At 31.0% G+C, this 15,665-nt stretch overlaps 1 protein-coding gene and 1 pseudogene across 3 annotated transcripts; both read right to left on the bottom strand.

The window, feature by feature from the left end:
• Positions 1–1,691: 1,691 nt before the first annotated feature.
• Positions 1,692–4,879, bottom strand: LOC132803178 (uncharacterized; annotated as a pseudogene).
• An 8,093-nt stretch (positions 4,880–12,972) lies between these two features.
• LOC132799251 (putative F-box protein At4g22660) lies at positions 12,973–15,297 on the bottom strand. Of its 3 annotated transcripts, XM_060815880.1 has the most exons (3): positions 15,144–15,293; positions 14,607–14,709; positions 12,973–14,299 (listed from the first exon to the last, which is right to left on the bottom strand). In XM_060815880.1, the coding sequence occupies exon 3, from the start codon at positions 14,271–14,273 to the stop codon at positions 13,146–13,148; it is 1,128 nt and encodes a 375-aa protein (XP_060671863.1). In that variant the 5' UTR covers positions 14,274–14,299; positions 14,607–14,709; positions 15,144–15,293; the 3' UTR covers positions 12,973–13,145. The 3 variants fall into 3 exon arrangements, with proteins under 3 accessions (XP_060671863.1, XP_060671862.1, XP_060671864.1); XM_060815879.1 differs by lacking the exon at positions 14,607–14,709 and having other exon boundaries at positions 15,144–15,297; XM_060815881.1 differs by lacking the exon at positions 15,144–15,293 and having other exon boundaries at positions 14,607–15,137.
• Between the last annotated feature and the right edge of the window lie 368 nt (positions 15,298–15,665).

Raw genomic sequence — 15,665 nt, 5'->3', positions numbered from 1 at the left:
GTGATACCATGGGTAGATCGTTGTGAAAATAGTGGTACCGTAGCACAATTAGAAGAGCTTAGATATCACAAGAGACAGAAACATATGGAAAAAAAAAGTACCACTTGATCTGTAGCTTTGCTCAGAGAAGAAAAACAGTGATCACTAAGATAGCTTATGAGGAAAATTTAGCAGACTCTTTTACTAAGACTCTACCTCAACAAGTATTTGAGAAGCATACAAATATTATTGCTTAGAAAAGTGTTCTAGACTTACTTTAGAGTGAAAGTGAGTTAGTTACATTTGTGCTCTAGGAGCAAATAAGTTGTAGTTTAATTTTTTTGATTTAATAATACAAAGTTGGGAGTTAGATACATTTATGTTATAGGAGCAAGACAAGTTGTAGTTTCATTTTTTGATTTAATTATATGAAGTTAGGAGTTAGTTACATTTATGCTATCAGAGCAAAACAAGTTGTAATTTCATTTTTTGACTTAATAATATGAATTTTTTTTAAATGTTTGTGCACATTATATTTTATTTATAAGATCCGGATTAATTATGTAGTATATGATCATATGAATAAGTTCATAAAAGTTATGATCATGGGTTCTCATAATTAATGAATTGCCTCATAATTGATAAATAAAGTTGAGCATTTTATTTAGATTGCAATATTTTATTAAATAATTTGTCTTGATTAATTAAAATATTGAAATGAATTATGATCATTCTTAGAGGAGCGGTAGAGATTTAATCAAGAATAAAATTCTATGAAAAGGAATTAAATCTTAGGCAATACTGGATATGTTATTTTTCTTAATCTTGATTATATTATAAATAGGTAATTAAGTGATTATAATTCTTTGAATTATCAATAAGTGAGATGTATTATGAAAACTAATATTTTGATAATTTAGGAATTATGATTATTTGATTATCAAGTGTTTATGAAGTATACAAAATGTAATTTGTATGAATTTCCTTTTTATATGTCTTAGTACTCGAATATTTAAAGTCATTAGTTAGTATATTGGATTTGTTGGTGAAACTAATAAATTAACAGTGAATGTTATTAATCTTGAAGTTTAAATTTGGGCTTTTAGTGGAGTCTCACCGTATTAGATTAAAGTCCTAAACTTGGTTAGAACAAGTGGGAGATTGTTAGACTTATACTAGTTGAGTAAATTGATTCATTGTTCAGAAGCCTTACTTAATAATGAGCCTTAAGATCTCCAAACTAACCCATTAAGTGATAGAACTCATTTAACTAGTTATTAAAATATAAAAAGTGCTCATTAATTGGGCTCAAGATATTATTAAACCCTTGGAGATTAGGGTTGGAAGTATATAAATATACTGCCTTCTAATCTCTAGTCATATAAAATTTTACGTATTATTTTTTAGAGATTTAGAATCTCAATAAAAAAAATTAAACATCTTGAGAGAAAAATAGAAACATGAGGTTTCAGTATGTTTTTCAGATTAACCGTCTTATTTCTTTTGTGATCAGGTGCACCCACACATAGATCTGTGGCATAAAAATAGTTTGGAAGGTCTTATAAATTTAAAAAGATATTTTATGCACTACTGCAGGTTTAGTAATGGATGATGAATATACATAGATCACATGATTTATTCAACTGCATGATCCTAGTTTCCGAAGTATCATTCTAATAGGTTCCTAGTAGAATATTAGTTGAAGGTGGATTCTATATGATGGTAAGTCCTAATGGTACAATAATTATAGGCAAACCAACAAGATTTCCCATGCAAAATCTCTCCCAATTTGTTGCACAGCCAATCAATGCATCAATAGTAAAATTTTCTCTAACTTCTCGATTCAACTTTCCTTGTGATCTTTGTGCCTCTTTTAAGTTTATAAAATGATTCAAGGTGAAACAATCATAAATTCACTCTATAAGAGAAAATCTGTCAACATGAAACAACACATCAATAGTGAAATTTTCTCTAACTTCTCGATTCAACTTTCCTTGTGATCTTTGTGCCTCTTTTAAGTTTATAAAATGATTCAAGGTGAAACAATCATAAATTCACTCTATAAGAGAAAATCTGTCAACATGAAACAACATATGTTGTTCTTTAAAATTTCAAGTTCTTTCCTCCTTTTTCACCTTGTTATAAATTCAACTATGTGAATTGCCTAATATCAGGGAATATAACTTTGGTTTCAACTTCTAATAACCTGCCTAACTTAGTTTCATGTTATCAAATTATCATCAATTCTAGAAACTTAAAGTGTACATCAAGACTAAACAAATGACTAGAACTTACCACTTTTCCTAAAAGATTAAGTCGTTAAAAAAAGGACCTAATTATGTATATCAAGTTAACACAAACATACACTTAATACATTTAATACTTGAGCCAAATTTTGAAACTACAGAAAAATGTCTTTAGTTTCAAATTATAAGCTTATATAGAGAAAATCCATTGTCACATAAATTATCCAAAATTTTCAACAAGAGATTTATGAACATCAATTGGAAAGCAATTTTCTAAAAATAAGCTCCTAAACACTAACCGTTGATTAAAAAGTAGACATTAACAAACCTGCACATAGTCTATTGTTAAGAATACATTATCACATCACAAATTCATTAGACCATGGATCTTGGCTTTCATAATCATCGTCCTGTCTTGACTGACGTCACTTATTGATATGAGCCAACATATCAAAGTCCATAATAAGTTTACTATGCTTTGAATAGAGTCAATGGTATATTTCAAATCAAAAGGGACCATGATAACTCCTTTTGAAGAAATAACATGTACAACCTAAAATGTTTTTTTCTAATTAGTATATTTTTGAGATCCACACTGAGTAAGAAAGAAATAATATATCTTAGATTAAATTATATATATACAGGATTGTTACCTCCATATCAGCATCATTAAGATAACCAATAGTAACTTTTGTAATGCCAATGAGAATGGATCATCAAGAGAAACATCTATTGAAGAGTGATCATCTGGATCTTTTCACTTAATAGTATCCAGAATGATTGCAATCTGTGGCACTTTTGCAAAAGGGTCCAAGCTTATCATGTTATAGAGATTATGCATGAAGTTCACCATTAATTGCATTATTCTCTACAAACAAAGGGGATAATGCATATAAAAAGAGACTAGCACTACCAAGCTTTTAGATATGCTCATTACACCAGTATGACCAACAATGCTGACTGTTAGGTGCAATGCTATCATGCCACAATGAGCAACAAGCATGGAGCCAACTAGTTCCGATCCAATCGCGTAGGGAACCATTTCTATCAAACATTTCTCAAATAAGTTTATGGATATTCCTTATAGTTTCATGGAAAGTGTGATATCTTACTCAATTGTGTGTTTCTTTATATGTTGTTGGAAATTTTCACTATAAACTCAAAAGTTTCAGGATTAGTAATAAACTCAACATTATATCAAAAGTTGGGTGTTTAAAATGGTCTTGTGCTTTTGACCTCATTAACTCCTGCTAATAATCCTAATAGCTTAAATATTAAAAATATAGTCTCAAGTTTATGAATATGTTTTAGAAAGCTAGAAAGATAAAATTTTTAAAGAGCTAAGAACAATACCAACATGAGTATAGGCAATTGATCTAGTTGATGAACCTATAGATAATTCCTCAATGTTCCAAGGGTTCCTTGACCTACCATCAAACCATATATCATCATATGCCAATGATCCAAAAATAGGCTTTGCAACAAGAACTACTCCCACAGACTTTAACTGACAACAACATAGTCATTAATTAAAAAAATAAGAGCATTCTATAAATTAAACTCTATTTTGAAAACATATTTGTACCACTTGTAGACACAAAATTCAATGTCAAGAACTTGGTCTTTGAAGCTTCTTGAACTCTAAGTCAACGTACCCTAATCTTATCTTTTAACCCATATGGAATTCCATGGAGTGGATCTAAAAAATGACTTAATATGTAACTCATATTAGGGTAACAAATAAGGTAGAGAGGCATTATAAAATTATAGAAAGCCACATTCCTATGAATTGAACCATCATTACCACTCCTGAATTACCTAACCTAACAAATGTTTTTGCTTAATGCATTCTCTATTGGTGTTACATGGAAAATGGATCACTATGCTCTATGTTACTTCATTACAAAGTTCAAACGATATGATGAAGATCATGCACAAAGATCTAGGTAATTTTGTTACAAGGTGAAATTATCTGGAAGCCATTGGCTCACCAAATAAGATTAGCACCTCAAATTATGGCATAACTCACAGTAAATTTCATGCAATGGGAAACTGAATCTTTATGATCATAATAACTTGAAAAGATGCCTCCCCAAATACACTCCTTTGGAAAGCAACGCATCAGCCTCTTTTGCTTGTTTGTATGTTAATTATTCTGTGCAAAATATTACAACCTCAAGAACTATATTGTACTTGTTGCATTCGAATGAAATATGTTAATATTATGAAGATTTATAGGAAGAAACTAATGTGTTTATAGAGGCTCCCCCTTACCTTTTGAGTCTTTGTAGGGAAATTGAGTATTGCCTTTATCTTAATGAATTCTCTAAACTCAAGAACCTGATGATCACTGGATGATTATAGATGCATACTTAGTTAATAGTCAAACATAACTTTTTAATAAAGTCAATTCCAAAGCATACTTAGATTAGATCCAAAATCGAATCCAGGTGCAGAAGAGCCGTAAGAAACATGCAAAGCTTAGGAGGTTTGAGGTCTAGGACGACATCAGCAATCAAGTGACCAGGCCTTTTACAATAGTTGCAAATTTTTTTCTTACATTGATTCGCTATATGCCCATATTCTTTGCAGCTATAGCATTGCACTTTGCTCATATCTCGTACCTCGGCTTGAGTTTCATAAGCGATCTCCATCGAATTAGCTATCTGATGATTCTTATTTTCAAGCACAAATTTGAGTCGCACACCGTTGCTATTCACGAAAAAGTTCAACAAAACATGTTTCAAGTGATGGAGAAGGAATTCGGGACATCAAATTGACACGAACTGGTTCATATTCACGTTGTAGCTTCATAAGAAATTGATCCCATTGAGACACTTCATGGACTTGTTGTAAAATTGGCAAGCCCTGAGCAGGGACAGAAGCATAAATCAATTCTTTATATTTAGCCCACAAGTTTAGAAAGCCAGAATAATAGTCCTGTATGGATAAATTACCTTGACAGTACTCAGACAATTCTAATTCAAGCTGAAAACGTCTAGCCGAATTCTCCTGATAATAAATTTTCTTCAAAAAATCCCACATATCTTTAGTAAAATGAAAGGATCTTAAGCTAAGGATAATTTGAGTTTCTACAGAACCCAAAATCCAACTAATTACTTGAGCATCATTAGAATTCCATTGAGTGATTTTACCAACATCAGAATCATCCTTAGGCTTAGAAATAGATCCATCTAAATGTTCCCACAAATTCTTTCCTTTCACAAACATCCAAAATTGAAACTCCAAAGAAAAATAATTTTTCCCATTTAATTAAATAGGCAAAATATCATATTTTTCTGCCATTATCAAAAAAATAATTAATCAGGAAAGGAAAACACCACGTACGTGAGAACAAAATGAGGTAACTTGAATATTTGATCCCAAAGATGCGATGCTCACCAGCAGAATAATTGCAAAGCCCAACCAACAATACTTAGATTAACACAATAACTAGATCAAAATACTCTGTTTTGATATCCAAGAAATAGAGCTCAATCTTGCCTCAAAAATTACAAAAGGAAGGCTCTGATACCATGACAAAAATAATAGAATAAGGAAATAAAATAATAATTTTGCTTCAAAAATTGTCATGCCATGATCTTCAAGATGACTCTTTTTATACAAGTTAAATATGCTATACAAGGCAAGTGTCTTTCCCTCAATAATGAGGTCAACTATACAATTACGTAATAATGGGGTCAACTATACAATGAAATATATACAAGAACAAAGGCTAAAATATGGGATGTGATGAGATTGCCAAATTAGTAAGATTGCTATTTAATGAGTCATGATAAGCTTTGACAGTTTTACCCTCATGAAGGCAATATCTTTTTCACTATCTGCTCTTTTTATGATGAAAGATTGAGAAGGATATTTGAATCTCTTGCTTACATGCTACAATTTGTCACTTCCCCAATTAGGGTTAACAATCAAAACAAAATGGATTATGTAACCCCCATTTACAGAACCAACAAGCTTTCCATTGGCTCTGCTAGTAGGGATATTAAACTCTTTTGAGCCCTTAACAATGTCCAACATCGAAAATAAAGTATGGACATATAAATGATCAATTCAAAAACTATTGTTAATATGGAATAACATGGAATAAAGTTAAAAATGCTCGAAGTCTCAAACAAATACAGTGTATTTAACCAAATTTACCTTTGCTTCACTAAAGAAATTGGCATTAGATAACTCAAAAGTACTCCTAAAGGGTAATCTTCATCAAGTTTACGTCAAGTTTTCCCATTGTTTTCACTGTCCTGATCAAAGAACATAATTTTGGTTATATATATCAGTGACAAAATTTGAATTCAACTTCAAAGGACTACAAACTGTACTAAATCTAGGCCCTTTTAACAGGTATTACCTGAACAAATGGATTAGGGAATGAACATTAACTTGTTGGCTAAACATTTTCCAGATTTTTTTACTTATCACCTATTTTCCATTTGTTAAGGTACGAAAAAAAAAATTTCAAGTAACAAATTTGAAAGGGTAATGGATTACAGATTTCAATTGTTCTATTTATATATCCAAGTGCACTTCCCTAACCCAAAAAATTAAAAATGAAAATAAATGTTTTGAGAAAAGTATAAATAAGAAGATATCCATATTTGTAAGGGATATATTCCTTGTAGTCTTTATTGAGAAACTTGAATCTTTTTATTTTCATTCTTTGATTTCAAAGTACTTTGCACTATTTAAATATCTTAAATTTCTGTTTCAACTACAAAAGCAAGCGAATTTGAACCAAAAATACAATTTCAGTATTTTGATAATTATAAGGACCCAACAAGAGTTTGCGTGTGGCATGAACTTCCAGCCAAACTAACACATAAAAGGTTTCTCAAGCTCATTAGCAATGAGAAATTCTCATATTCATATTCAATAGAAAGATCAAGGGAAAAACTGAGTAAAAAATAAAAGAAAGTTACCATTTTTGGAAATTTTAGGGAGGGAAAAATGTGGACACATGTCCTTTCTTGAAGCCTTCAACTGGATTTGCTAGTTTGCATGCTTGTCATTTGGATTCTAAATTATTATATTCAGATCTTATGAGATACTATTTCTATGGATATATTTTCTATTTTTAATCCTAACTATGAAGAAAATATCAAAAAAATATATATATCATAATTAGGAAATCATAATTATGAACAAAATGTTCAACTTTTTACAAGAAAACAAAAATGGAAAATGTAACAAAGTAAAAAGCAACGAAAATGAAATGTTCAACTTTTTAGTTGGTAAGCCATCTACCTCTACAACTAAGTCGTGAGTCTGAGATGTTAGAATGAAAGGGAAATTATTGTAAATGATTAAAAAAATAGTACAAAAATTACATTACTTTTCCAAACAAAATGTTGTTAGTAAATCATGTACCTCAACAAAGACTGGAAACACATATGGTATGCTCGTGACAATGCAAATTCACTACATTGCGTATCCCAGTGGTTAATGATAAGTATCATTGCTGGCTGAGGTGGGAGTGTTCTCCTTCAGATTGGGTGAAACTTAATACTAATGGAAGTTTTAGCTTAAGATGAGGCTGGTGCTGATGGGGTTACTTGAGATAGTAATGGTAGATAGATTTCCAGTTTCTATGTTAATATTGGGAATCCAATTGTATTCTTGCTGAGCGTTGGGAAGTTTATTGTAGCTTGAAGCTAGTTGTTGATTGGAAGCTCAGTAAAGTTGCTGTGGAGTTGGACTCCTCTATATGTGTGTGTGTGTGTGTGTGTGTGTGTGTGTGTGTGTGTGTGTGTGTGTGTGTGTGTGTGTGTTACTTGGCAATAGCATGATTAGTTAATTAAGTTAACCGTTAAAAAAAATAATAATAATAATGTTAATATGAATTAGATAAAAAAAAAAAATTGGAATGCATAACTATATGAATTTCATTAACAATAATAATGATAATGATAGTAATATTGACTATTAAAAGAAAAAAAAAAGATAATAATATTTAAGAAGAGGGCTCGTCATAAAAAGCCTTTTGACAAAAAACTAAACCCTTCATTAATATGATCTAAGGGTGTATATTTGACTTTTTTAAAACCTTTTACCATTCTTTAAATAAGTTATTATTACATATAAATAATATTTTCTCTCCTAATTTAATTTCTCTCTCTCTCTAAGTAAACTCTAACCATCTTTCTCTCCCAATTATCTCATGGAAAAAAATGCAGTACACTTTTTAAAGAAGACTATAGAGTCAAGTCTGACTGTCAAGTGACCAGAGAATGGAGTGAGAATCAAATATTGAAGAAGAGATCTTCAAGTGCTGAATCTCATTCATCTTGGTAGAAGACTTTATGGGTTCTGTAGATTCCTAGTAAAATAAAAATGATTTTGTGGAAGGCTTGTCACTCAATTTTTTCCTTGCAATCCGAATTTGAATTTGAAGTCCCAAAAGGCGAGGAATAATGGAATTGTGACTTTTGTAGATTATGGAGCTATGTTCATTCTAAAGAAGTGTCTGATGCTTCTCTACTTTTCTTGGAGTGTGAAAGTATCAATTTTGGAGCATTCTTAGATATTTGTTGTTGGGTTTTCCAAAATTTTAGTACTTTTAAGAGAGAACGTTTTGCTATGATTTGTTGAGCTTTGTGAAGTAGGAGAAATGCGAGTACTAATGGTTAAGTGATGATATAGCAGCTATCAATGTAATAATAACAATCAAGTCACGAACCTATATATAGGCCCAGGGTCCTATGGCCCCCTCAATTTGAGTTCTTTTCACTTTCACATGAAGACATATGGTCGCCCAAAATAAATATAGTTAATTCAATCTCCATCTTATAACATTTTTAATAAATAATTTTATACGTTTTTATAATAACATGTTATAATTAAAAAAGGTAAATAAGTTTTATATTTATACTTATATTTAACATTACCTAATGTTTATCAAAGTTTATAATTTTTCTTTTTTATATTTTCTTACCCACATTAAAATTTTGATTTTGAATTTAATCAATTTTTTATTTGATATCATATGTGTATATATATATATATATATATGTATTTTTGATAGATGATGCTATCATATTAATGCATTCACAAATTAAATTTTCTTAAAAAGCCTTTAAATTTCTACACTGATCACATGCACAATTTTATTATTATAATTTTGCCTAATAATAATACTTATATTGAATTTGTACATGTGATAGAATATAATTTTTTTTTTTTTTTTAACATTATTGCCCATCCAAATATTCAGTTTTGGTTCCATCCCTTGGTAATCCTTAAAAACTATTCTAAGAAAGGATGGATAAAAAGTGAGGGGGGAATAAACACGGAAGCAAGTAGCAATATAAATAGAATAAAATAATATCCATGACAAAACTAACATCCTCCCATCTCTTGGTTGGGGGAGTAAATTGATAAACCTTTTTGTAAGGTTGAAGTCGCTCAATGGTAACAAGGCCACGGAGTGAGCGAGTTCCCTACAAACAAAAGCCCGGCCACAATACTATTTCATTATGATATCATCATCCTCCGAAATTACCGCAACTTACATAGGCAACAGAAAAATTCAAAGATGAAACAATTCATTACTTCCTTTTTTCTTTTCCTTTTTTAAACTTTTTGTTCCAAATGAAACAATTATTTCAAGATTGGAAATGTCACATTCTGCAAGATTTTATCATTGATTAATTGATCAAATACTTCCCTTTAAAGAAAAATATTTGGAAAATCTCGGAAAACCATGAAGACAAATTGAGTCAGGAGCTCCATACTCATAAAAATCATGTAACACATCAGTCAAAATTGAAACGGTCCAAAATTCAACCAGCAATAAAGGAGAAACAGATAAAAATCCAAAATTGAACCAATTCATCACAATTTTCTGTTTGTTTTGTTTTCTATATCAAACAATTATTTCAAAATTAGAAAATCTAATAGACCAAATCATACATGCGGGAGCTACCTTGCTAAAGGAGGGCTTGAATTGTATCAAATCTTTTGCATAGAATTTCTCAGATTTTAGAATTTCTTTTAGCCGGTAAATAATGCCCGTGGAATCTAATTTAATGGAATAAATAAGGTGAAAGAATTTTTGAGTGATGATTGTCCAAATAAAACTAAAAATACAAAATTTTAACTCGTGTTATCTTGATACAAATGTAATTCAACTTTTTTTCATGAAAAAACCTAATAAAATGTTTAAAAACTTAAAATAAATAAAATAATAAAAGACCGTATATGTAATGGTAGGCTTGACCTAGATACTGAAGGATCCACAATAAATCTAGCAACATCTACATTTTCATGGTTTGTGCTTAATTATTCATTACATCTTGGTTCGATTGTTGATTTAGTCATGACATGTTATATGACAAAATGCGGCTACTTCTAACTAGGGGTGGACAAAATCCAATCCATTTTTAACGATCTGAATTAGATTTTTACATCAATTGGATTGAATTGGATTCAAAATACTATAAATCATATGGATTGGTTATGGATTAGAAATATAAATCAAATTCAATCCAAATAATATATTATATAATTAAAAATTATATATTTTTTATTTTTTTCATTTTTATATATTAATTTTAACCCTTTTTTTTTCCATTTTTATATGTTAATTTTTAACCTTTTTTTTTCTCCATTTTTATATATTAATTTTTAATATATATATTTTTTTACATCTCCAAATTCTAAATTGAATTGTAAGTTGTAACTTTAAACTAAACATTGACCTCCGTTGTCGTCTACCACCAGTCCATCACCATAACCATAAACCATGCCAAGCTTCGATTCGACCATCTGCTCCTCTGTTTCAAGACTCACGGCAGCTTCAGCATCTGTTCCTCTACTTCGAGACTCATGCCAGCTTCAGCATCTATTGCTACATTTTTTTTTTCCATTGTAGACTATGTTGTATTATTATAATTGTATTTTATGTTTGAATAATTATAATTTATTATTTATACTTTATATTTGGAAATTTTTTTATTTATATTATATATTTATAAATTAGTAAGTTTCAAACCGATTAACCAATCCAAACCAAATCGATTTTGGTTTGGGTTTAACGCTTTAAATGTTTGATTTGGATTCTATATTAGAGAAATCGATAAGTATGGATTGGATTGTATTTTGCTTCAAAACCAAGCCAATTCAATCCATGTCCACCCCTATTTCTAACCAGAACACCAAAAAAAAAAAAAAAAAAAGGGAAAAAATGCAGTTACTGTTTTCTTATCTTTTTAAATTATAATTATTATATATTTTTTTTTCTTAAGAATCCATTTGGGTTTGAACTTACAACCCTTTGACATCTATTTCTAGTTCTTTTCTTTTTTTTTGATAGAATTGATTAATTAGGTTTCAATGCACAAACATTTGTGACTGCATTTTGTTGGTAACTTATTTATCTTTAATATAAAGAGAATTGATTTTGTATAAATGTAAAAAATGTAATTAGTTTTGCATCTTTTGCACTACTATCATTTTACTCTTGAAGCTGTACCTCATTTTCACTTCTAAATAGTTGTAATAGATCAATTTGTGTCTAACACTTCTTTTTCAAAGTGGCATTAATCTTTCGCCTCCATTGTTTGGATTCACTAATTAAGCTACAGTATAGCTTATACCATTTTTCCCTACATAAAAAATTCATCCACGTTCTATTTTGACATGGTCCATATTTTTGCACATACTCGATGGAGAAGATTAGTGCATGTAGAATATGGTTAAAGTCAGTCAAGTTTTAGATGGTTTAATTGAGGTAACTTTCAATGCCTCTTTGTTGGTAGCTGATATTGGTTAAATGCCCACTGATTTAATACAAGCGTCAAAGCGTACAAATAGTTGGGGAAGCTTTAGGAGATAGTAGCCAGATGACATATTCCATCTTAAAAACAGAACATGTATGGCATAGTGAAGAATGACAATTTACCATATACACCTCGTATTAAAAAATCAGAAAAGTTGCATAAAGGGATATCCACAGAAAATGGTTCAGGTCATGCCAAGAAGAATTTTAAATTTCAAAATCACCATGTTAAGACTCAAAACAGGTTTGAATTCTGGATTTTGTGACCTCATCTATTCTTGCTGTGGACTTATGTACTTGCTTGTTATCCTGTACATTCTTCAGTTTATCCGCTACGGATTTAACAAAATTTAGCAATGGTTAATCTCCAGCTCTTAACAAATCACTATTTTCTTATCACATAATTAATTGGCGAAGTAAACACAATGTCTTCATGTTCCATAAGAAAACTGCTACAGCCTATAGTCCATCTATTGAAGTTTGATTTTACAGCAGCTAATAAAGAAATGCCCCTATTCAACTTCAGTACCCTCTGAACTCTTAAAAGATAGATCTACATATATATGATTGATATCTTCGAACTTCATAAACACCCACATACACACACACACATATATATATATATATATATATACATACACACACACACACACACACATATACTTATAATAAGTCTATTCATAACAACCTGGCATTTTTATATGCGAATTTATGGTTGTTGGATTCGCTCAATTGAATCCAATCTCATTTTTTAATCTCCATTGTTGAACAAATCAAACAACCAACAAATTAGTTCCCATTTTAGAAAACCTTATTGACCTCTAATTGAGATTCACTGCATATGTAGAGATATAAATTGTTCAAACAGAATGAAGAAGCAAAAATATGCAGATGAATAAACAACATATAAAGATTGACTATTAAGAGAAAAGTGAGAAGACGAGGAAAGAAAAAAAATGAAAAATGATAAAAGGGAGACAAAATACATATGTTTACCCAAAATTCAACCATCAAATCTTACTGTTTTATGATTAACCAAAGAGAATAATCAGCCTGAGTCTGCATCATTAGCTGCAAACCATACACATATATATATATATATATATATATGTATATATATATTACCTTGGATTAAGAGCAACCCAATATACTGGCCAATAAATCGAACGAAAATACTTATTATCTTCAGCCTCATCATCTAATTTCTTTTCTTTGAAGTTGAAGACACCAACATTGTATCTGCCAATCTTGCTATACTTCGAGCTATTTATGAAGTATATTGAATTTTCTCTCAATTTTGGAAAATTTCGGGTTGATACTGACATACATTCGTTTTCACTAATAAAAAGAGCTTGGTCGCTCAAGGTTTCCACAGGTATCCATACTTTTCCACTATAATCCAGCTTATAGATAGCAAATTCACGGTCAGTTTGTAACATTAAGACTAACAAAAGATCTCCCTTTGATTCAATCAGAAAAGTAATTTTATCTAGAAAGCGAGTATGTGCCTCCAGGAATTGACACACTGTTGTAGAAAGTTCAAAAACCAAAACTTTCTTGGGAGAAGGACCATGAAAATCCCAAATTTCAACTAGCCCTTTAGAGGATAAAGAATAGAGCATACCATTGTGGCATGTTATGTCCAGGTACTCATGATCGTCACCACCAAAGCGAGTCCATGTGCTGTCTCCAGGCATACAGAATGCAAGTCTTTGCGAAGATAGTCCATATATCACCACAATACAAAAGCTCTTGCCTCTACTTACATCAGATAAACATAGATCGGAGGACATTAGGATGGCTTTAGAGAAACAAAACTTTACCAGAAGTTCCACAAAGGTAGGTGACGATCTATACAGTTGTAGCTCTTGATATGGTAGCAAAGTGTTTATGAACGGAAGTTGGACTTTAGCTCCTGATAACGGATTAAGAAGATGTGGCTTTGTTTCTTTGTCCAAAATCAGCAACCACCCATGTGATGATCCCACGCACCACGCACCATGAAACCCGTCAAACACGTTGTTGATCTTGTAAATCTTATTCTCAGCAACACTGAAGAAGCGGCAATCATCAGCTTCTTCTTTTTTATCCCTAGGAAGCATGAGTAATGGAGAAGTCATATACAATTGTGTTGCTCTGTACCACTTGGAACAAACTGCTTTGAAACGAATGATGTCAACAATAGCATCAAGCCTTTTGATGATTAAGTCCAAGAGTTCCATTTGAAGCTCGGACCAGTTTGAGGCCATTGTTGAAAGCAAGATGCTTTAAGCTTCTGCATCAAATGATGGATATATATATAGACAGAGAGAAAGATCAGCAAGGATCAAAGTAAGTTCATCACAGCAAAAAATACAAAACGAAAAACAAAGCTGAAAAAAACAGAGTGTAGGAGTGAAATCATGATAACCATTAGGAAACTAAAACATCTATATTACTAGTAAATAAATAGAACTAAGGCTTAGAGAACGATAATTGTCGCAAATTTAAACGTCTCATTATTTTTGATTTATCATACATCATACTCTAGTTGAGCATATGATGATGTGTTCAATGTTCTGGTCTCATTATTTATGATTTACCGTTTCAGGAGGGCTGTTTCCCCTTTATGTCGCCCTCTCCGCCTAGTGGGCTCGTCGCCACTAGGCAGTCATCTTTGATCTTGATTGGCCGACCTTTCCGATCCTGAAACAAATATAGTTCCTCTCTTTCTTTTTAAGTTTGGGTTCATTCAGCCTTGTTTTTTAAACAAAAGCTGGAACTTTTTTAGAACAAAGCTTAAATTCGGACTATATAGTTTGTCACAAAATTAAACAAGTCCCAAGTCGCAATTCTGTATAATTACCATCCACCAATTCATCAAAGAATTCTCCTTTAAACAAAAGTTGATTGCTTAAACAATCAAAATTGAGAAAATTCAACCATGTAACAATGAGTCAAAATCAGAACAGCCCAAAATACTCCAAAATCAACCAGGCGAAAAAAACAAAAGCATAGCAACAGATCAAAATCCAAAGATGAATCAGTTCATCACAATTTCTTTTTTTAAATTTGTTTGCTTTCCAAATCAAACAATTATTTTGAGGATTGGAAAAATTAAATTAATAGCCGAATCATACCTGTGGAAGGCTTCTAGTCTACTTGCCGGATCTGCTCGACGCGAGAGATTAGGCTGGGCTTTTGTTTCGAATCTTCTCAGCCATAGATGTTAGATTCCTGGTCTATAAGCGGTTTATAAGATACATAAATATTATATAAAAAAGTTGTCAATTACCAAAATCCAATTTTTCATGAATAGATCCGCGGGGTATTCTCGTAATTCTATATAAGATGGCAGTGAGTTCCAACCCTACTGTTGAGTTCGCGTTCCCACACTCTGTGTCAGGTCTGATCTTAAATTATGCTACGTGCGTCACACTTTATTTTTCTTTTATTATTATTATTATTATTATTTCCTTTAAGTTTGTAAGTTGTATCGTGTTATTTTACCCCTCGAAAAAGCGACATTGCCGGTTGTCCTGCCTTCCAATTATTGTTTTTGTGACATTTAAATCCTATCAAACTTTTTTAATATAAATTTAAATATATTAAATGTAAAATTAATATCATATATTGTCCTTGAAGTTGGTCCTATTTTAAAT

This window comes from Ziziphus jujuba, chromosome 3 (assembly GCF_031755915.1).
Source record: "Ziziphus jujuba cultivar Dongzao chromosome 3, ASM3175591v1".
NCBI lineage: Eukaryota > Viridiplantae > Streptophyta > Magnoliopsida > Rosales > Rhamnaceae > Ziziphus > Ziziphus jujuba.
The sequence above is the reverse complement of the archived record's forward strand: the minus strand, read 5'-3'. Positions and strand labels throughout refer to the sequence as shown.

What these genes read in the sequence shown, in the direction of transcription:
- LOC132799251 (XM_060815879.1), bottom strand. Translation starts at nt 14,273, where the DNA reads ATGGCCTCAAACTGGTCCGAGCTTCAAATGGAACTCTTGGACTTAATC.